At 40.9% G+C, this 23,177-nt stretch overlaps 1 protein-coding gene across 6 annotated transcripts in view; it reads right to left on the reverse strand.

The window, feature by feature from the left end:
- Positions 1 to 19,077, reverse strand: part of ITSN2 (intersectin 2) — an 83,295-nt gene extending 64,218 nt beyond the window's left edge. The window contains exons 1-2 of one of the 6 annotated variants that reach the window (XM_071742053.1): positions 18,881 to 19,077; positions 3,545 to 3,608 (exon numbers count right to left, since the gene is read on the reverse strand). In XM_071742053.1, the coding sequence (XP_071598154.1) occupies positions 3,545 to 3,575 (31 nt within the window). In that variant the 5' untranslated portion in view covers positions 3,576 to 3,608; positions 18,881 to 19,077. Of the gene's footprint in view, positions 1 to 3,544; positions 3,609 to 18,771 lie in introns of all 6 variants that reach the window. The other 5 variants (XM_071742055.1, XM_071742054.1, XM_071742057.1 and 2 more) reach the window with 5 other exon arrangements.
- Positions 19,078 to 23,177: the final 4,100 nt, after the last annotated feature.

Genomic DNA, 23,177 nt, shown 5'->3' on the forward strand with positions numbered 1-23,177 from the left:
AAAGTTAGCATTAACTCCTGGGAAAGTAGTATCCAGAAAGTGAACTGTATGTAAAGAGAATAAATTATAAGAAAGTGAATTTATTTTATTCTTTTCACAGAGATAACAATCACTATACAGTTACAGGCTAAAATTCAGTCCTCAGTAGGATTCATCTCATTTGTGGACTGGGGGGATTGGGAATGTCTGGAGTGGATCTTTGATAGAACTGGACTCCATGGAGATGTGTATCTGTTATCCATCTGATGCTGTGTTTATCTTGTAGTTAGAAGCTACATAAGGAGAAAGATACTACTCAGCCATGGCTGTTCATATCAAATGACATCACAGCCCTCATGTTTTGTATGGGAGATAAATTTGTAAAAACTGGCAGGTCTGCCCTGAGTTCCAGAAAAATCAGCATGCACTCTCTTAAGTTCTACTTTTCATCTTTGAATTTCAAGCCTTCTAGTGAGGCATTCACAAAGGTCAGCCTGGACAGAAATGGAGGCAAGCAGAGCTCCTTTCTGTTCACCATATCCTTCATTACTTTGTAGAAAATTGGTTGAGGAAGAGTGTGTGCCCCCAAAGCATATGACAATTGAACAAGCTAAAGTTTACAGGTGGCAACTACTTAAAAATTAGTATCACAGCTCTCAGTATAGTTCCAGTTTGGCCATCAGCCACATGGTGAGGCTGGACAGTCTTGGGAGCCTGCTCTGGTGCAGGCATATTCTGAGTAAAAACTCAAGGTGCCCTCAATGACTTGGATCATGTCTTGTATTTCTTTAAGATCCTCTACACATTCAAGACCCTCTGCTCTGCTCTTGTGAGACCCTACCTGGAGCACTGTGTCCAGTGCTGGAGCTCCCAACACAAGAAGGATGTGGAGCTGTTGGAGTGAATCCAAAGGAGAGCCACAAAAAATGCTCAAGAGGACTGGAACACCTCTCCTATGAGGACAGGCTGATAAAACCGGGGTTGTTCAGCCTGGAAAAGAAAAGACCCTGGGAAGACCTTGGAGCACCTGAAGAGGCTACAGGAAGGCTGGAAAGGGATTACAAGGGCATGTAGTGACAGGATGAGGAGAAATGGTTTTAAACTGGAAGAGGGTAGATTTAGGCTAGACATTAGGAAGAAATTCTTCACAGTGAGACACTGGCACAGATCACCTTGGAACATTGTGGATGACCCATCCCTGGAAGTCTTCAAGGCCAGGTTGGATGGGGCCTTGAGCAACCTGGTTTAGTGGGAGGTGTCCCTGCATGTGCAGGGGTATTGGAACTAGGTGATCTTTCAGGTCCCTTGCAATCCAAACCAGCCTATGATAAAAGCCCTATGACAGTGACTATCTGGCTTTGTCAGCTGAACCCTGCAGTTCTCAGACTCGTCACCCTGTGTTGTATAATCCCACACCTGTACACACATCCACTCACTTCTCTGGAACACTGAACGCCAAAAATAATTCTGAAACAGAAACTACTTCATGCCTGATGCTACCGGTGAACTGAAAGTTAAGTACTTTGATAAGGATAAGAGTTGGGGTTTTTTTCCCCAGAGGATAAACTACCATTTCCCCCTAGTAGGATACAAAAGGAATGAGTCAATGCTGTGCTAACAGAAAGGTGTGGCAGGCAGCCAGGGCTCTCAGGCTGCAGCATTGCCTAATGGTTTAGTTGCCTCACACACAACCTCATCCTTAATCTCATGCTTGAAGTCACTACCAAGGTCTAACAACATAATGAGAGGTTTCCACTGAGCTACGAGTGGCAAACGCAGGTGATCTACTTCGAATGCAAACAACAGTGGTAATAAGTAGCAGGGAAGAGGAATACAGGGAAGAAGAAACAATTTCAACAGCAAAGGTAACTCACTATTTACCCAGGAATCACATTGAAACTAGTCTTTTTCCCCCCCCTGACTTATTTGAAATTTTATGAATTCTGATAAGAAATCTGACTGCAAAACTACACACGGTCATTCAAATATTCCGTGAGAGGCAATAGTTTAAATATTGCCTTATGTCTCTCTTACTATGTTTTTTATCAAACTGACCTTCTGCAAGGGGAAAGATTGCATCCTGTGGCACCATTTCTTTTGAGAGTGGTGGCCAGTACTGGACAAGCAACTTCACATCAAGAAAAGGATCCCTCTCCCTGACTAAAACTTCTGAGAGCAAGTCACGATTGTGCCCAATTCTCTCAATACACTTACAATCCTCCAACAGAACCAAGGAGTAAAGAGCCAAACCAAACTCATGCCAAACAGTTTATGCATAAAACAACCATGGAGACAGCCAAGAACATAAATCCTCCCTGAAGAGAGCTTCTGTTTGTTTATTTTAAATTGAGGAGCAAAAAGCATGTGGCAAATTAAAAAAAAGCTTTTTCACTATGTCCAAGAAAGGGGGGGGGGGGGAAGAAATCTGTTTTGGTTTTTTTTTTTAGTTTTTTCCCCTATTATATGCAATATATAGACTTCTTTTACATTTATTGTTAAGTCTGTGAAACCAAGTCTAGAACAAACAGCAGCTGACTGTATGAAAAAAACAAAAGGTATTGATCACACAGATTATTTTTTCACAGAATGTTTTATCCACACATGAAACAGATGTAACATCCAGAAGTTTAATTTGAAATCTGAATGGTCTTCAGCAAAGGTCTTCTTCTTACTCACCAAATTTATCACAGCAGTGACAATTTTCTAAATTAGTTAACAACAGACCTCCCTATCCTGCAGTGAACTTCACAGATCAATGAGATGAGAAATACTTTTTCTCGTATCTATTTCCTTACTTCTATTGAGAGAAACACTCCCTATCTGAAATACCTGAAGTGCAAAGCACTGTTCCTCTACTTCTCTTTCATTTTGACCAGCTTTGTAAACAACATGTAAACATCACATTTCTCAGCAGATATTTGTAAATTGTAAATTTGTAAATTGTGTCTTCACACATGTGTGTATAAGCACACCCTAGAAATAAAGAGCTTTGACACATACATACATGCACAGATTATTTTAAGGTTTCAACTCTCATATGTCTTTGAAAAGAAATCATCAAGGAACAAATCCAAAAGTTTCTATAGTAGATGACACAGAATCAGGAAAATTCTTAACCTTTTTTCTTTGAGAAAGACATTGTTTTCATCAATGCAGCAAATTGCTTAACACATACAAATAGTTTAAAATAAATAGCACAGCTACTATCACTAAATACACTTTGTGCTGAATTACTCACTAGAAGAGGTATGCAAGTTTAATCAACTATTACTTAGCATATTCCTCACCTGAAGTCAGGCAGTAACCACAATATAAGTCACACATTCCTCAAACCTTTAATTTATCTGAGATTATAAAATGCTCCAGGCGCATCTATACTCTAAATTACACTGCAGTAATCATTCTGTTGAATTTCACCCAGTCTTACAGCACAAGTCAAGCTACAGGAAGGAATCTGACCATAATGCTGCTGCAGGTACTAAAAGCACCATACTTAAAATCATAATAACAAAATAAGACGAACACCCCCAACTCCTACCTAAACAAACCGACCGGAGCTACTCACCATTCATAGCTGTGGGAAACTGAGCCATCATGGTCTGGAAGATGCCTTGCTAGCTCTTAGCCATCTGCAACATAAAAACATTGTGCCATTAATAATGCAACAAGGGCAAAACGTAGCTCTGTGCTCCCGCTGAGCAGGGGGAATGTCTGTCCCCTTTAGCTCCCACTTCCGACAGCAAACAATGCCAGGTTCAGCCTGCTGCTGAACAAGCTGAATGTACAGTTGGGAGGGGGTGGGGGAATTTTTTTTTTTTTTTTTTTTCCCAATTTTTTTATAGGGTATGCAATGCAGTCCTGAACCTCATGGCACATTCTTAAAGGAAAATGGTACCAACTGTTTAGCAACTGCTGCGTAATATAGACAAACAGTTGACAACATGTCAGAACATATGGCCTGGAGAACAGCCCTCCCCCTGGCAGGAGGAAAGACTTGAAGTCCTGAAAGATCTTTCCCAGCTCTCCCCGGTAAATATTTATGCATATCATAAAAAAAAAAAAAAAAAAAAAAAAAAAAGTTCAATGCACAGCTTTGTAACCGAATGCTGCTGCTGAACAATTGTTATTCTAATTCATCCACTCCTCTACTCCACGCGCTATTTACTCTAAAAAGAAAACTCTCTCACACAATGTAGTCTGAAAAAAAATCACTTTGAAATGAAAATTTGAAATTTGTAGTCAGTTTTCTGTAACCAACAGAATGAAGTTACTCCTGAGCTACTGCCTAAAGCCAGCATTTAAAGGGGTCTCAATATAAAAAAAAATGACTTTCATAATTATTATCTCAGTACTAGGACTCGTTTTGGTTTTCTACTATGTAGCCTTTCAAGACCATCTGTATTAATGTTAATCAATTAATTAATTCTTTAGAATTACACAACATGCACTAATAGTTATCTGAGGGATAAAAGTACCACTTTACAAACACTGACCTAAGACAATGCTGTGAGCTTCTGCTTTAGCTGAGATCATTTTAGTTTAATACTGAAATTTATACATCATTATACTACACTCTACCTGGAGAAACTACTGTTCAGGATGAAGCTACAAAACTGAGATTTCTATTTTAATTAAAAAAGAAAATAAATCACATCTCAGATCCCTCTTTCACTCCCTATTCAGCTACCAAACCTTCTCCCCCCACTAAAAATCCCCTTCACTTCTCAATACAACCACAAATTTAATATTAATTATAGAACCACCATATCCCCCTCACTCCCTCCTCCTGGAAGAAAACTCTTGCACATCTCAGCACAAAAGTCAGATGACTGGAAAACACTCTGGTTTTACATATGGACAGGAGAGCATTTTATGTATCTATTGCACATTTCTATAATAAAAATAAAAACAGCTGGGATGAATTGTTAAGAATCCTCCCTATGTATTTTACATCATCATTATTATTATTTGCTTATTCATATGTTTATACATATTTTGTATTGTTATTTATAGAATCTATAAATAGCATCTCAAATCATGCTAATGTAAGAGGCCACAAATCATTCATTCCCCCTGTGTTTCTGTAAACTTCATAGCCACACGTGCACCTGGTCTCCCCAAATAAATCAGTAACACTATTTTATCTGAAGTTACCTTGCTCTGTGTTGCTTATACAACTGGTGGTGAGGAATGAACAATATTTAATTATTTTTTTAAAAAATCTGACACATCACAGAACCATATCACAGACATTTGATGTTCTAGGCATTTCTATATATATGTATTATATATATATACACACATGTATTTTGAAAATATTTTTGGCCTGAAAAGCTGTGGATGCCCCATCCCTGAACTGTTCAAGGCCAGGCTGGATGGGGCTTTAAGTAACCTGGTCTAGTGGGAGATGCCCCTACCAATGCAGGGGTTTGGAACTATTTGATCTTTAAGGTCCCTTCCAACCCAAACCATTCTATGAAATAAAATGTGAAAAAAATTGAATGATTGGTGAGTCCAAATGATCTGTCAGGGTGACAGCAGCTGCAGTAAGATGAAAAAAGGAAGCATGGATCTATTCCAAGACATGAATTCTAAAACAAGTTGTAGTATTTTTAGGTTGCTTCTAGCATCCCTTCCTAGGCCTTACTAGCAATCCACCAAGAGACACTCAAAATCTATATACAGCCTTCACGAAAAATGCTTCTGATGCTGTTAAATTTCTACAGCATGTTTCTCTGCAAAAGCTGTTCTGTTGAGGAGGGCTAAAAAAGAATCTGAAACCATGACGCAGGAGAGTGCTGGAGAACATCCCCAGAACTGGAGCAGAAGAGCTCTGTGTTGACTGAGATTCCCACCTGCATGTGACTTGCTCTAGATTTACAGTCCTACTGGAACAAGGCTGCATATTTTATATTTATATTCCTCTAGCATATTTCATTCCCTTATTTTCAGATAGCTTCTAGGGTTTGTCTAATGAGTAATTACAATAGAATCACAGAACCACAGAATATCTCAAGTTGAAAGGGATCCATGAGAACCACTGAGTCCAACTCCAGATTCCATACAGTAAAACAACATTAAACTGTGTTTCTGATTGTCCAAAAACTTCATTAACCCCAGCTGGCTTGAGGCCATGACCAATTCTCTGGGAAGCCTGTTCCAGTGCATAACCACTCTCTCAGTGGAAACTTTTTTCCTAATATCCAATCTTAACTTCCCCCAAGAAAGCTTTAAGCCATTCCCCCTTGTCCTTCCACCAGGGAGAACAGACCAGGAGCTCGCTCACTGCTCCCCATCACAAGGAACCTGTGGACAGCAATGAAGTCACCCCTTGGGCTCTTCTCTAAGCTGAACAAACCCACTGTCTTCAGCTGCTACTCACAAATTTTGCCCTCTAAGCTACTCACCACCTTTGTTTCTCTCTTTTGGATACATTCTGATATTTTTATACCCTTCTTACATTATGGAACACAAAACTGCACAGAATATTCAAGGTGAGGCCTCACAATGCACATTAGATAATTATCAGACAACGCAACTCCCTCATTCTGCTGTTCCTAAATACCATATTTTAAAATAAATTTCAAGTGAAAAATGCTGAGGTCAAAGCCCTTGTGTAAGCTTGGTCTTTCCTATTTATGAAATTTCTGCATCTATGGAGCACACATGGTTTATTTTCATTATCTGGGGACCTGTTGGAGTGGGTCCAGAGGAGGCCCCCAAGAATGAACAAAGGGGTAGAGCACCTCTCCTAGGAAAAAAAAGGTGAGAGAGTTGGAGTTGTTAAGCCTGGAGAAGAAGGCTCCAGGGAGACTTTATTGCAATAGTGGAAGTGGGCTTGTAATGGAGATGGAGAGAGGTTGTCTCCCAGGGGCTGCAGTGACAAGACAAGGGGCAACAGTTTTGAAGTAAAAGAGGATGGATTTATATTGGACACATGGAGAAAAAAATTTATAAAGAGCATAGTGAGATGTGGGAACAAGTTGCCCAGAAAAACTGCGGATGTCACCTCCTCTGAATTGTTCAAGTTTAGTTTGGACAGGGTTTTGAGTTACCTGATCTATTGAAAGATCTCTTTGTCCATGGCAAGGGAGATGGACTACATGATCCTTATAGGTCGCTTCCAAACCATATCCAAACAAATTCTGTGATAACAGAAGTTTCATAGCTCATGCCAAGCAGACACTGAACAAAGCACACCCATCCCAATATCTGTCCTCTCAAAAGGAGTCCAAGACACATACTCTTTGATATTCTGTTCAGTGCAGTATTCACACAAACAGTGAACAGCCCAGCTGAAATGTCAACTTCCCCAATTCCCCAAGTCTGGGCTGAACCAGCCTGGCAGGTCTGCCTTGCAGATGTACCTGTTAGGTCCAAAACCAAGAGGGAACTGCCCAACATATCTATATGAAGAGCACATTAACCCAATGCAATGCCATTAAACACAATTTAGCTCTGAAGTCTCTCTATTATGCCTATAGACAGACCTTGCCATATTTAAAATACTTAAAGGGCACCAAAAACCTCCTATACTAACCCCCACAAATAATACTGATGACTACAACCTTGCAGAACAAACCAGGAATCCTAAATGGGATTTTTACAGGATCTGAGATTACACCAGCACTGAAGCTCCATTCTAACCCTCTACAGAAATCCCTTACATTTAGACACCAGGCACACGTGCTGCTCTGGTGAGAGATTCTGAAGCTGTACTGAGAGATTTAAAAAAAGGGAAAGAAAAAAAAAGTTTTGCTGTTATGTAATTTCCCCCCATTCAATTTTTTAGGGAAAGAGGAAACAGTGCAGTAAACTCAAAGTCTACGTATATTTTTCAAAGGACCATTGAAACAATCCTTCCCAAAGAATGGAGCTTGCCTTCAAGAAGTATTCTGTCTTCTACATCTCTACAAAACACCCCAAGGGCTTGGATATTATGCATATATCAAGGTTAAAAGCAGCTTATTTTCAAAAATCCCAAATAAACTTGCTCAAGTTGCCATTTGTAAAAGTTGCCATCCTTGCACCTTTAGGACCCATTTTTTTACCAAGGGAAATCTCAGCAAAGTATTCTTGCTTTAGGCCAAATTTACTTTTTTTTAGAATTACTCTGATGACTTTCAATCATCAACTGTAGTAAAAGCTGTAAATTTCCAAAGAACCTTATTACACAATACTATGAAGAAACCCCATTACCTATAGAAATGCTCACTGAAGAAAAAATCCCCAAGGGAATACCATAACCAGTGTATCCCAAACTTGTTACATAGATGAAAAGAAAAAAATGGCCATCAAAAGCAGAGCATCTCAGAGAAAACAAATTGTTTCTGCAAAATGTTCTAGGAGAGGTGCTTGGTGAACTCCCTTATCAGTCTGGAGAAGCAGTAGAAGCCACAGCACAAAATGGGATCAAACATCCCTGTGAACACTGCAGAGAACATGAAGCCCTATTGCCATTTAGGGTGAAAACAGGAAAACTTGGATGTTATGCTTAAACAGAAGAACAGCAAGTTCTTGTAAACAAACCATCTGACTAGTCCCAGTGTTTAAAGCATTGTTTTCACAAACTGACCTGCCAGGCTGCTACTTCTGCTCCCTCTCTCTGTGTTTGCTGTAGTTGATACAAGCTGAGAAAGAAATGAGATTGCAAGAAGCAGAAGGACCTCATGACCACACTGAACGAATTAAAAAAATTAAAGCTGGGCAGACTACAGGGGAAAGGGAAAAAAAAGCTGCTTTTCCATCACAGGCATAATGCCATTTTATGAAGAACAGCCTTACCACAATCTTTGTTAATATTTATAAATGAAACATTTTTTTCAAAATATTTCTCAGAAAAACCAAAGCCTCATAGTTGTAGTAAGACTGAAAGTCTGGTGCATCTGGCTCTGTCCCACCAGTTTTAACTGGAAGAAAACAAATCTGGTAGAAGCAGCAGATGTGGACACAGCACTGCTCTTCTGCTTTTCTCAGGGACAGAAAGGAAATACACTGTCAATTTTTTGCTGTAAGAACCAATTAGCAAGGACAGAGATTGCAGTACTAGTTGACTGATTTACTCTTTGCCACACCTGCAGATGTGGACAACACAAAAACTACTCAATAGTATTTGCAAAGCAAAGAGTGACAGTGTAATTAATAATAGGCAAAGAAGTTGCTCTGTGCTCTTTTTTTTGAGTACCCTCTTTAAAATAAAGAGAACAAGCATTAGCAAGGTATTATAAACCAGTACAGCCTAGAACATATCAGCAGGAAAGTTTACCAATTAAAAAAAAAAGAAGAGAAAAAGAAAAAATTAAAAAAGAAAAAACTGAAAAAATTAAAGAAAAAAAGAAGGAAAAAATTAAAGAAAAAAGAAAGAAAAAATTAAGGAAAAAAAGAAAGAGAAAATTAAGGAAAAAAGAAGGAAAAAATTAAGGAAAAAGAGAAAAAAATAAAGAAAAAAATTAAAAATACAACAGAAAAAGAAAAAATTAAGGAAAAAAGAAAGAAAAAATTAAAAATAAAAAATATAAAAAGAAAAAGAAAGAAAGAAAAAAGAAAAAAATTAAGGAAAAAGGAAAAGAAAAAATAAAAAAGAAAAAGAAAAAATTAAAGAAAAAAGAAGAAATTAAAAAAGAAAAGAAAAAATTTAAAAAAGAGAGAAAGAAAAAAAATTAAAAAATAAAAAAGAAAAAATTAAAAAAGAAGAAAATTTAAAAAAAGAAAAAAATTAGAAAAAATAATAAAAGAAAGAAAAAATTAAAAAAGAAAAAAGAAATTTTAAAAAGAAAAAAAAAAAAAAAAGGAAACTAACACAACATTTTGGGGCAGGCCAAGAATTTATCTCCTTTATACAGTGGGGTTATACACAGTGACATGGCCTTTTCAAACTGTACTGCAGCCAAGTTGACAAAGGCCACCCCTCCTGATAACAAATTAATGGCATCAGTAACAGTGACAAAGTCGATCTTGAGTAGCCAGCAAATTACCAGCTCTTCCTGCTCCCCTCTGTTTCTGGGGCTTAGAGCCCTGCAGACCTTCATTAATATTTTGAGGTCTCAATAAAAAAATCAAACCAAAACAAGTAAACAGAACAATAAACTGAAAACCTGTTATATATTTCACTTCTTTACCCTACCATACCGAGTGCCTCCCTTGCTCCCCAATACAGAGCACCTTGCTTCCAAATGGGGATTGAGATAGAAGACAAAAGAGTATTTTTTCTGTCAAACACCCTGCTATCCACCTTGGCTGACTAAGAGACTTACTGACCATGCAAAATGGATGCCACGTAAAAGAGAAGAATTCCTATTTCTCTTCAGAAACCATAACTGTGTGGTCAGTATTGATGGGCTTAGTCCCTTTCTTACCCAGCTGCTCAGCTCTCAAAGCACCCACTCAAAACATCAAGACCCAGCTCAGCTCCTCTGGAGATTGAAACCAATCTTTCCTCCTCCCTAGGAGAAGGGTTTCCCACATTTTACTGCACAATATTCAGAGCAATAATGTTAACTCAGGACATGAAATTCTTTACCACTAAGCCAGAGAGCTGCAGGTTCCTCTCTAACTTGAATTCTTCTTTGAAAAGAAGAAGAAATTCTGAAGAAGGGAGAGGGAATTCCACTTCAGGAAGCTCACTATTTAAATCCTTGGCCCTTCTCCCAGGAGACATGAACTTCCTCAGGAAAAGATGGGAATTGAACCCAGTTCTGTCCCACCCTGGAAAAAACACAGTCACTAACCTGATCCCAGACACAGACATCACCACCTCTGCATACTTTGCTTAGAAGTGAAAAGAAAAAAAGAAAGGAAAAAAATATAAAAGCAGAGGGTAGATCATTTATAAGATTTTTTTTTAAAGGCTCAGGGCTTCTACCTTCAAGAAGGAACTCCACACTGCATATCTTAACCTTTCCAGAGAGATGAGTGAGATACACTTGTTCCTGAATGGGTGGCAACTTTAAATACACTCTGTTCTTTTTTTGCTTCCTACTTCCTAATTTACATGACTCCCCATTCCATATGGTGGGTTTTTTTCTAGATCCTGTTTTGAGACATATTAATCCTCACATCTAATCATTTGCAAGCATTGACAGGAGCCCTAAGATGCTCTTCAGTGAGTTACACACACCTTGAGAGCTGCAGTTCTCCACTTCCACATTGGAGCTCCTAAGTTATGTTAATGTGGACTCAGGTAAAACATAAATCTTTGATGAGCTTTCTCTTCATTATTTTTTTACTTCAACCATGTCAAGTTTTAACACTGGACAGGCAATTAAACAAATGGCAGATGCTTTCTATTAACACCTTTACCTTACTTCACAAAGGAGGCAAGAATAAAGGAGAAAGAATTATGGGCTGGGATCCATACTACACAGCTTTAATGAAACAATGAGAATTAAGGAATTATAGAGTGGATTGAGTTGAAAGGAACCTCTAAGATCATCTAGATCCAACACCCTTCCCATGGGCACATCTCCCACCAGACCAGGTTGCTCCAAGCCCCATCCAACCTGGCCTTGAAAATTTCCAGGGATGGGGCAGCCACAGCATCTCTGGGCAACCTGTGCCAGTGTCTCACCACCCTCACACTAAAGAATTTCTTCATACTATCTAATCTAAATCTCACTCTTTCAGCTCAAAACCATTCCCCCTGATCCTATATCACTACATGCCCTTGTAAAAAGTCTATCTCCAGCTTTTCTGTAGGCCCATTCAGGTACTGAAAGGTTGCAAATGAAAAATTAATAATGAAATATGGACAAACCTACACAAAACCAGCATGACGACCCCCTGAGTAATGCTCACATCAGCACTGAGGCTGCAGGGCAGGCCATGGTAAAGTCTTGGCTTTTGACTCTTGGAGTCAGCAGACTGGAACTGGATTCAGGAATACACAAATTCAGGAACACACAGATCAGGATCAAAGGCACAAAAAAGGACAGAGTGCTTTCAGGATGCCAGCCACAGATGAAGAGAGCTTAATCCTCATGATCCTTTATACCTATACTGAGTATGATGCATATGAGATGAAATGCTTTGGTCTGGTCCACTCCACCCCACACTAGGAGAGCCACAGGTGTGACCCTTTTCCTCCCTTTTGGTTCTAAGATGTTTTCCAGTAGCAAGCAGTGGCCTTGGTTCTGCAGACCATTTTCCAGCAGAGGAAATTTTCAGCCCTCTCCTGTCCTTACATCAGAAGCACAAGTGAAATCTGCCTCCTAACAAAGCAAAACCAAATAACAAAGAGAAGAATTCTTGTGTTATCTTCTCCTTTAGATACAGGAGCTGCTACTTAACTTGATGCTTGGTTTTCAGTCCCAGTCTGCTAGAGGTAAGCGTAAAACACAAGATTTAGAATAGATGAGCAGTCTTCTGCAGAGAACAACCTTTCAACAAGCATTCAGCAGGACTTGGGGTTACAATTTAGGTATCTATTTCTAGTCTGGGTAGGTGCACAAAACCATCACAGGCTTTACTTCTCAAAACCGAATGAAGCCTTTAAAGCAAAGAAATACAGTTTATCTTTCTTGAGACAAAACCCAGGGGAGACCTCATGGCAGAAAAAGCAAAGATGTGTATAAGGTAGTCAAAACAAGGAAAATTAACAAGGCAGCTGTATTTCAGATGGGTAAAAATGCATTCCTCAGAGTGAGTCAGGAGAGTGTAGGTGTCAAGGAAACCCAAGGGATCCCACCCAGCATGGCAGCCCCAGGAGACACAATGGACCTGGAACCCAGGAAGTGGGGCCACAGCACCTCTTACCTGCCCAGGTGAAGCCTTCTTCTTATGACCCTGTTCTCAGCCGCAAGTCCTGTCCATGCCAGATTACCAAGGATAGTCCTTTAGGACATCCAAAATTTGACCTCTTAACCTTTAACTCTGAGCTCTACACCATCCAGTTGTGATGTTTTGACCATGACAAATGAACTTCATGAACTTAGGGAATCAGTTATCACCTGGGTTAGATGCATATCTCAAATAAATCCCCTATAAATGTAAGCACATTTCATTTAGAAAAAGCACGTGTCCTACCTTAAGAAATGAATAATATGAATACACTAAGGGTGTAGTGGAAAAAGCGGGAGCGTTTTATATTTTTTTTAGTACAACTCTTGACCTGACAAAGATAAGACCAGAAATATTAATTAAATCAGCTCTGATTTTTGATACATTTATCACTATAGCCATAATAGGTCATCTTTTTGCATTCCAATTGTAATATTTTTAGAAATAAGGAGTAGTAACTCCCATTTCCTGTTCTTCCCTTACTTCATGCTGTTGAATCACTAACTGCAGATATCACTCATGGCTGACACCACAGCATTTCACAAACTCCACTTGCATCAGCCTTTAAAATTTTCACTAGAAGAACCAGCTTGGGATTATTATCTGCTACTTGTGAAGATGGAGAAGAAACAATATACTGTATTTAAAATGTCTCAACTGGCTGCTCTTAGAACTGCTGTCCCAATGAAGCTGTGACTTATCTGGATCAACCATTTTTCCCAACTATCTGCAATTACAAAAATGTTTAAAAATAGTTCACAGGTAATTGTCCTCCATTAGGTAATTCCAAAGTGTTGTGCTGCTACTGTCATTATGTTACATCATTTGAATTTCATGTGGTGTTCTGAAAATAAAGTTACACAACACTGTTCTCATCCTTACATTAATGTTGAAGCCATTACTTTAGCTCTAGCATCCAAGTAACCTGCCTGGTCAAGCCACGTTCCCATAGTGACAAAGTCTTAAAACTTCTGAATTTGAAGAAAAATGAAATTTCATCAGCCCCACTCTACCTTATTATTTTCTGTGACCTAATCCTTACCTTCTGACCATTGGGTGCCGATGGCACAACAGTACCAGAAAAACAAGTTACTACAGCCTCTGGTTACTACAGCCTCTATATAATCTTGTAATAGACAATAAAACAAAGTATGTGTGGATGTAACAAGAATCAAAGATGTCTCATGAAATTAAATCACCTAACTTGTTTTCATGAGAAAGACATACCCTGAAATAATCTGAGAATAGTAAAAAAATGAAAATAATCTTGATAGACAAGTTAATCAATGAAAGAATTTACATGTTAGTAACCAGTATGCTTAAATTCTTAGCCTTCTCATTCAAAAGGTTATGAGACATGAGTGGTTAAATATGTACTTTGATGAATCCCATCATCCAACATGAAACAAATTTAACAGAAGGGTGGACTTCACAAAGCTTTTAACTGCCTAGAAGATTAATAAAACCAGGCAAACAGAAGAGATACTACCAAATTCAGTGCCTCCATTAATGAGGAAAACTGCTGAATGCTTGAGTACCAGTGTTAGACACCAGAGAATCCACATGACTGAATGATGTTCTGAACATACTGACCAGGAAAAAACTTCAAGACAAGCTTACATCTGATTAGATTCAGCCAGCCAGTCGCACAGCTCACAGCTGGCTTAAAAATTCTGTTTCCATTAGTCCATCACTGGAAGGAACCAGAATTTACATGTTGACTTAAGTCTCCCCAGGTCTACACTGATGAAGATTCAGAATCATATCTCCAGAGGCAATTTAGGGATCTGCAACATCTGCACCTAAGCATTTGAAAATTTCAGGGTCACTTAAAACAGCTGCTTAGCACTTCCAAGAATCTGACCAGCCATTCTAACAACAGTGCTTCCTCCAAAAAAACTCTGTTGCATGCTATCACCAACCAGGGTACACAAGGAAAACAATTTTAAAAGGTAAAGTTCAAGGGTGATGATGTTTTTATAGCTAAAAGCAGCACAGTAACTACCCTATTTCACACCATACCTCGGGTCAACCTCCAAATCTCAAAGTACACTTTGGGTTAAGTGTTTTACTGACAAGTGACAGGGCTTGAAAAAGGTCAGGTTACTTAGCTCTACACTATCTTTGTTATCTTTATAATCCCCAGTCATCACCTAAGACAGGAAAGGTAAGGAAAGGTGACTGACTTTCCATGTTATTCTGCCACATGAAATGAGCCCTACAATACAAAACCAATGCAACAGATCAACAAACTGCTCAACAACCAACTGCTCACAATTTTCACAAAAGGGCTATAATTTTTCCAAGCTTTCCTCCCAAACTTAAAAAATATGGCTGGACCAATCATCTAATATACCTTGCCAAGAGATATGGCATTACACTGAATTGAAAGTAGCTTTCAGAAGTTAAAATTAGTAACTTGAAAGCAAGGAAGGATGGCAATTGCATAAAAATATACATGAGGAACAAATCACAGCATCAGTGGTGCCAGGAACACTGGCTGATATCACTGCAAGACCAGAGAGGTCTTGGTGACAGGTCAAGGGTACCAATGACTGGAAAAAAGGCAAATATACTCATCTTCTGGGAGGTAAAGAGGGACAGTTCAGCAATACAAAAGGCTACAAAGTCTGGCTTCAGTCTCTGGAGCAAATCCTCCCAGAAGCCACACACAGATTCTTGAAGAACAAGGAGGTAACATGAAGCTGCCCTGCATGCATCAATCCAGGCCAAACCATGCCTGATGCACCTTGTGGATTTCTGTATTAAGATTATTGGTTCCGTGTGGATGAGGATTTAGTCAAGCATTGGAACAGGCTGCCCAGGGAAGTGGTGGAGTGACCATCCCTGGAGGTGTTCAAAAAATGTGTAGATGGGGACATGCTTTAGTTGCATGGTGGTGTTGGGCTGATGATTGGCACTGATGATCTCAGAGGCCTTTTCCAACCTTAATGATTCTATGATTCTAGGGCAGAGCACTTTGTTTTCACATTACAAAGGCTTTTGATAAGGCCTCCCACAGCACCCTGTGAGCCAAACTGGTGAAATACAGTTTGAACAGTTTCACTGTAAACTGAGCAGAACACTAACTTAACCAAGGGCTGTGATCAGTAGTCCAAAGTCCACCTGGTTTGAACAAATGATGTTTTCCAGGAGTTGATACCATGGCTGGAACTGTACAATGTCTTCACTGATAATCTGGTCAATGGGATGGGATGCAGCCCAAGCAAGGCTGGATACCAAACTGGAGAGGGCTATTCCCTTGGAGGTAGCCCAAACACAACCAGACATGGCTCTGGGCAACCTGATCTCAGCTGGCCATGCTTTTAGTGCGGGCTGGACCAGATGATGTGCAAAAGTCCCCTCAAAAATAAACTAACCTACGACTACATTTTATATAAATAAAAGTAAATGGAACCAAAGAAAAGCTATTTTACAAACTGAGATTTTTGAGATCTTTACTTATGATGTTAATTTTTGGCATATTTTCACTTGAAAGGAAAAATGTCCAAGTTTTGAACCAGTTCCAGCTGAGTAGCCCAATGAAGAATTACTATCATCTACAGAATTTAGCTTCCTTTCTCATAGCTGCTGTTTTGCTATGGTATGATATAAATTCACTTTTGAATATTAAAGACCACAACAGAAATGAGTGCTAAAAACCTACTGTAAGAACTGCTGTGACCCCAATCAGTGTAGTAGTTGAATCTCAATAAATGAAACCTTCTCAACAACACACTTCAAAATCATCCACACTTCAAAATCATCCACACTTCAAAATCATCCACACTTCAAAATCATCCACACTTCAAAATCATCCACACTTCAAAATCATCCACACTTCAAAATCATCCACACTTCAAAATCATCCACACTTCAAAATCATCCACACTTCAAAATCATCCACACTTCAAAATCATCCACACTTCAAAATCATCCACACTTCACTTCTTCATTTCTGCATCACTTCACACCTATCTCACCCTGCCTACAAGAATGGTGAAAAACTAAGCAGATATGAAGCTCTGATAAAAGACCACCACCTACTCCATAGGGTGCCTATCACAAACAAACCACAGGTACAGCATTTCTGTCATTGCTAGTGCTACAGGAACATACCTTTTGTTTATATTACAGTGGCTGCTAACAGCTCAGTCAGGGACCCATCCTGTAGCCTAGATCTTGTACAGGCAGAAGAGAAAAGAAGTAAATGCAAATCCCTCAGGATACTAATTTAAAAGGAGAAGCATACTCTAGTTTGATCTAATTTAGGCACCTCAGTTAGGATGCTCATCTGACCACAATTTCTGTATAACAGAGAGAGTGAAGCAGCCCAAATTCTGGTTTGCAGAGATGGATGCAGTTCTCCTAACATCCTAAGCAGCCAGGAGTCTGCACTAAGGTTTCTCTAAATATCCAGAGATACTGCAGTGGGAATGCCTGTCCCAGCTTAGTCAGAATAAAAAAAAGTATGGACAAACCAAACAGTGGAAACATGAGAACAAAAATTTAAAATGTTTAGGAGAAGAATGAAGCCCAGCTATTTATCCACTTAGTTCCTAATGCTTATTATTTCTAAACATCAGTGGCCACAGATGTTTGTTACAGCTACAGCCTTTTAATTGCAACCACATTTTAGATGAACAATGTCAAATCCTTGAAAGCAAGCTGTATTTTATGTACCACTGATGTCATCCACAGCATGACAGAGCCATTCTCTGCTTCCCATGCTTTGTATGGTTTCATGTGTACATACAAGCGTGGGAGCTGCTGCCACCCTAGGCAAACATGGACAAAAACAAGTTTAAAAAACAGCATGTCCCTAAAAAGAGAGATCCATACAAAAGGGCATAGAGGCACATACTCAAGGGTAAGCAGCTTGTAATTTCTCATTCCAGTGTGTTAGATGGGGAATTTCCAACTGATGTTTAAAGAGAGCCACTGTTAAGCGTTAGTTAAAGATCACTGGTTTTACGTAAAACACAATCTACTTTCAGGTTCTGCTATGTGACAGATTTCAAACTGCTATGAAAATCACCCTGGCGTATTCAAAATAGAATCTTCATCTTTAGGGAACCAGACCAAGTATCTAAGCTACATTTTATTTTCTGAATTACTTCATGCCGCAGTGTGAGGTCGACGCTAAGGGAACCCGGTCTATTTACAGACACAACAGTTTATAAAACTTCAGCTGTAGAAACCAGTTCAATTCCTCCAAACTTCACGTTTTCACAAGAAAGAAAAATCACCATCAGCAAAACAAACAGAGGTCTCTTAACATCTCCTAGGCACCTCACCTCGCCAGGACACTCCCTTGGGTAGACCCTGAGCTCCCTGGGCACTGACACCGATGCTTCTCCCCTTCGCACAGCAGCAATAACGCGAACCCGAGCAGCACCGGCACCTCCAGCCAGAGGAGCGACCGCGGCTCCCGGCACCTCTGCCCCGACACCGCCTTCCCCGCTCCGCAGACAGCCTGCGGGGCTCACCGGCCAAACTTTCGGGCCCGGTGCTGAAGGCGGCTCCCGGGAAGAGCAGTTCCCATAGAAACCTGAAGCGGTTCTCGCTGGGGATAAGGAGTGCGGAGGGGAGCGCAGCCCCGGTCCCTGACAGCGCCCGGCACGGCCGCCGGCGGGAGGGACCCACGGCCTCACCCGGGGAGTCGGGCACGCCAGCTGCTCTCCGAAACGTACGCAAAACGCTGTTTTTAAGCAAAACAAACAGAAACAAAACAAACAAACAAAAAAACCTCCAAAAAATCACAAAGCCACAACAAGCCCCCCCGCCTTTCAAAGAGGAAAAAAAAATAAAATAAATACAGCGTCTCGGTGAAACAGAAACCTCGACTGTGCCTCCCCACGCCTGCTCCCTGCCCGGTAATCCGCCTGTGGCTGCAGGACGGCCGGAACAGTCGCTTCCCGTGTCCCGCCGTCCCTGGCCCGCAGCGAGGCCCCGCGGGGCGGCCGGGCTGACAGCTCCGCTCCGCGCCGACGGAGATCGCTCCCCCACCCCCCGCACCTCTCTTTGCCCCGCCGACCCCGCGCCCTGAGGACGAGGTCACCCCGCACGTCGAGTCGGGACGTGGCCCCGCTCTTCCCGGCGCGGAAGAGCCGCAGGCCGCCTGTACCTGTTGCGCTGCCCGTGAGCGCCTGCTCCGCACGGACCGCTGCTGCCTCCTCCTCCTCCGCCTCCCGCAGCGTCGGCGTCAGCCCCACAACATGGCGGCGGAGGCGGGGGCCGCCCGGGAAGGAAGGGGGAGGGAACCGGGGCCGGCGGGTGCGGGCTGAGGGCGCCGCTGGGTGCCGGCTTCGCGCCCGGCAGTAGCGAGGGAGGGCGGGGGGGTTGGCGGAGTTCCCTGAACCGCACCCCGAGAGGCGGGCAGGGAGCCCGGAGCTAGAGGGGCATCGCTACTTAGGGGTGCCGGGTCCCAGGTCTGGGTCAAGGTACCCAGAGAGACCCGCAGGGATCCGGAGGTGCGGAGGACGGAGCTGTGACCATCGCCTCCCTGACGTGTGCGGCACAGAGCGGGGCCCCGCACGGCCAGCCCGGCCTCGGCACCGCTGCGGGATCGCTGTGCGAAGTTATGAACTACCGCTCAAAGACCTTCCCTGGCAGAAAATGCACCGCATCCCCACGGAAAAATGTCTCACTCTTGATTCCCAACTGCTGCCCTCCTTCCTCTCTCCCATCTGCTCCATAAATGAGTTTTCTAGCTGTGTATCTATATTTAGAAAAGAAAGGTAATAAACTCTAAATTCAACTCAGGTCTACTTAAGCTCTTAGTTTCTTGTGGCTGCTGAAAAGCTCACGCTTTTGGTGTTAACACCTGCACAGGCAGGACTCCCAGATGTGGTTTAAATCTGTGAGGCCATCTCCCCCCTGGGGAGGGATGAGGGTGCCCCTGGGGTTGTTGGTGATGCTCCTCGATGGGATGCGTGTCCCCTGGGGCACCGGCACCAGGGAGGAGGAAGCTGGCATGAAGAACAAAAAAATGTTGGCTCCTGCCAGGTGCTGATCAGCATATTGGAATATGTAGGGTTTCATGGAATTACCTTTAAAAAAATGAAATAATTTTATAGAAGGGAAGTGTATGAAAAATATTTTCAAACATTTAACATTCTCCTTCTTCAGTGAGTGTATCTTGCTATTTACAGAGGATGACTCCGCCTTTCTGCTATGTTTTTGCTATGCAGATAATTACATATCACCTTTGTACACAGCAGATTTTTCCACTGACTCATTTTTCTGTGTTCTTAATGTGCCTTCCCAGTATGTTACACCTTTTATCATACACTGTGATTCCAGAAGTCATGTTGTTATGTCACGTAAGGGTCACAGTCACATACTAGCACATGCTACTCTGGTATTTTTGCTTAGACACCCAATGCTTGCATTTGCTGTTACAGCTGCCACATTGCCTTGGAAGCTTGCATTTGTGTGTTTATCCCTCTTGATCTCCACAGCTCTCATCTCATTAAATGCTTTTGAAGTTACAGTGCTCTGCCTCCTTACTCCCAGCTCAAAAGCATGCTTCATAATTTTGTTCCTCTGCATAGCCATCAACCTCATATTTTATGCATCAATATTTGCCACGTTACTGGATTAAACCCCACGCTATTTCAGGAGCACTTGCTGATTGTGTGATTTAACTCACTCAGTGGCCACCAGCCCTGGAGGCTTTCAGACTTTGACTGTTTTGAAGTGACCTACAGGTTTCGTGAGCAGTGCTTCATTTAACTCCAAATAATTGACTGATCTGATAGAGCAGCTCTTGGTCAAGAACAGATTCCCCTGGGACCCCAGTCAAGAAGTTCCTCATCTGACATTTTTCATTTTAACTACATTCTAATATCTCTTAAAACACAACCTTTAGTCTGGGATATGTGATAGTGATACAGCATACTTACAGCAACGTAAACCAAACAGAGCTAGTCAGACATATATGAACAATAAATATCTGTTTAATTAATTAATTAGCAGGAAGAGGAGTAGCACTCACAGGTTGCTGTTAATTGAAAACATTTGAATGTTTTGCTCTTCAGAACTGGAGCAGGTAGAGACATCCAAAGTTTAGCATGAGCTATAAAAGTGCATCCTCAAAGTGAACCTAAACTAGCTCTTACCCAAACTGAGAAGACCCTTACAGAGATTTTTTTTTTTAAATTATGTCTGAGGCACAAACTAGTATTACCTCTACTTTGTCTAATTTTTTTTTCCTGTTTTGTTATAAATATTGACTATATTAATACTTCTTTAAAGACTTTATCCACTGGTTTGCAGAATGAAAGTTGTTTCCATTCAGAGTTTGACTACAGCTTAAAGTAGGTTCAAAAGAAAAACACTCTACATTTCCAAAGGTGGAGTTTCTAGAGACACTGTTGCAGATGCAGCCTTCAGGCACCTCAGTGTCTGGGGAGATTACTTCTTGCAAGCTCCAACATGCACTTTTGGAAGCTGATGTCAAGTACGAGGTGAAATAGAAGTCACTTCTGGTGTTGGTTTTCTAGCAAGAAGCAGACTGTGGTGATGTAACTTAAAACTACAGGAATCTATTTGTCTCAGAAAGCCATTAAAATTAATGATAATAATGGAAATAATGGAAAGTTAATGATAACTGATGAGTAATAGAAAAGACAGGGAAAGGAGAAGAAAGCAATGTTATGATGGCACAGAGACTTGTTCCAGACCTAGGGGCCAGCTTGCAGCACAGCAGGTACCCAGAAGAGACAAATTAAGTTGAAACGTGTGGGAGAAGCAGAAAAGAAGTAGGATTTACTACAAGCAAATGTCTCATCCTCTAGTATTACAGTATTATCATACTATCCTGTACATCCTTATCATATCTGAGCCAAAACCAAGGTACAACAGCAAGAGCTAACATGATATGATGATGGACAAATGAAAAACATGAAAACCAACTAAATTTTCACATTAAGCATTATTTTTTAATAATTACCTGTAGTCTGTCTTCTGTTTCTTTTTACAGGTAATTTTGATATTTTTAGAGCAATAAGGGAAGGTCTCCATTGATGAAGAGTTAATTAATTAAGTTCCTTGGCCTGAACTGAGTGGCAGTAGCTCATATGACTTCTTCCCTGCTCTTTTTACTCTGTAATATTGCTTATTTTCCCTGCTGGGCTGCAGGAAAACACACCAGAAGTGAATGCTTGCTTTTCCCTGTCCAAGCCCTCTGACCAGGCAGTGTCTGACTTGTCAACAGACATGTTTCTGCAAGCTGCTATTTAAAATACATAAAGTTAAACAAGAACATAAATGCACACCATATATCAGTTACTGACAAGAGTAAACCTTGTTTTACAGGCAGTTACTCAATAGAGATCAAGGAAGTGTAAAACAACAACTATTTCTGAGTGGTCAAAAGCAGTAATTGCAGCACAGTGATCTGCACAGGTTCCTGGTGTGGTGTCCTGTTTAATTTTGCTTCCTCGTGAGAGGAATTTCCTCACCTGGAGAGCCCAGCTTGTTGGTGAGCCAGCCACACCTACCTGTGACCTACCTGTCAAGCTTCCACAGTCTTGGGTTCTCAGCATATAACATTAGGTGAAATAAATTACCTTAGAAAGATGGGAAAGAAAGCAGAAGGTGTGGGCAGTCAGCTTCCTCCATTGCCATTAAACAGCAAGATGCTTACTGACACTGCTCATTACATGGAAGAAAGAGTGAGAAATGTGTTTGATAGACAAATACAAGTAATTTTTCAAGGTCACTTTTCCTCTGGACAAGAGGAAGGCACTGCACTGGTTTCTGTACACTGAGCACAAACACTGCAGTGGCATTTACATTCACAGCTCACCTTCCCTCTTACCACTCTGAACACCTTCATCTCTAAGATGCTCTGACCTCTTTATTAGATTAAACCCTATTATTCATGCTAAATTCTCTTTTTCACCTGGTCTTTCCCCCCTCAGCTAATACAGAAGCAATGAGCCCTCACTTCATACTGTTGCCAGCTTTCATTTTTACATCAGTGTAAAACTCTTTTCTCCCTTTTGATCCAGTGCTAGATACTGTCATTAACTTAGGTCTTTATTTAAACCTGGAGGCACAAAACACAAAAGCACAAACAAAAGGACAGTTAATGCTTACTTCCCACACACCACACATTCCTGGTGTTGAATCTCAATAATCAAAAAGGTAAAGAAGGCAAAAAGCACTTGCTGCACCAAAAATGGTGATTTGGATTCTGAACAAGAACCCACCAGGATCTTAAAACAAATGATACACACTGCTGTATTAATTTGTGGGAGTTTCTGCTACTTAATAGCTGTATAAAATAAAATATTCATATCCCAGTTTTGTTCTCTGCCAAGCACTGATATTATTTTGTAGGGGAGGGTGAGCTGGACTCTGTTTGTCCAAAGAGTGGCAAAGGCTTCTTTGGCTACCTAATGGAAATTACTCTG

Source organism: Heliangelus exortis, chromosome 3 (genome assembly GCF_036169615.1).
Source record: "Heliangelus exortis chromosome 3, bHelExo1.hap1, whole genome shotgun sequence".
NCBI classification, from domain to species: Eukaryota; Metazoa; Chordata; class Aves; order Apodiformes; family Trochilidae; genus Heliangelus; species Heliangelus exortis.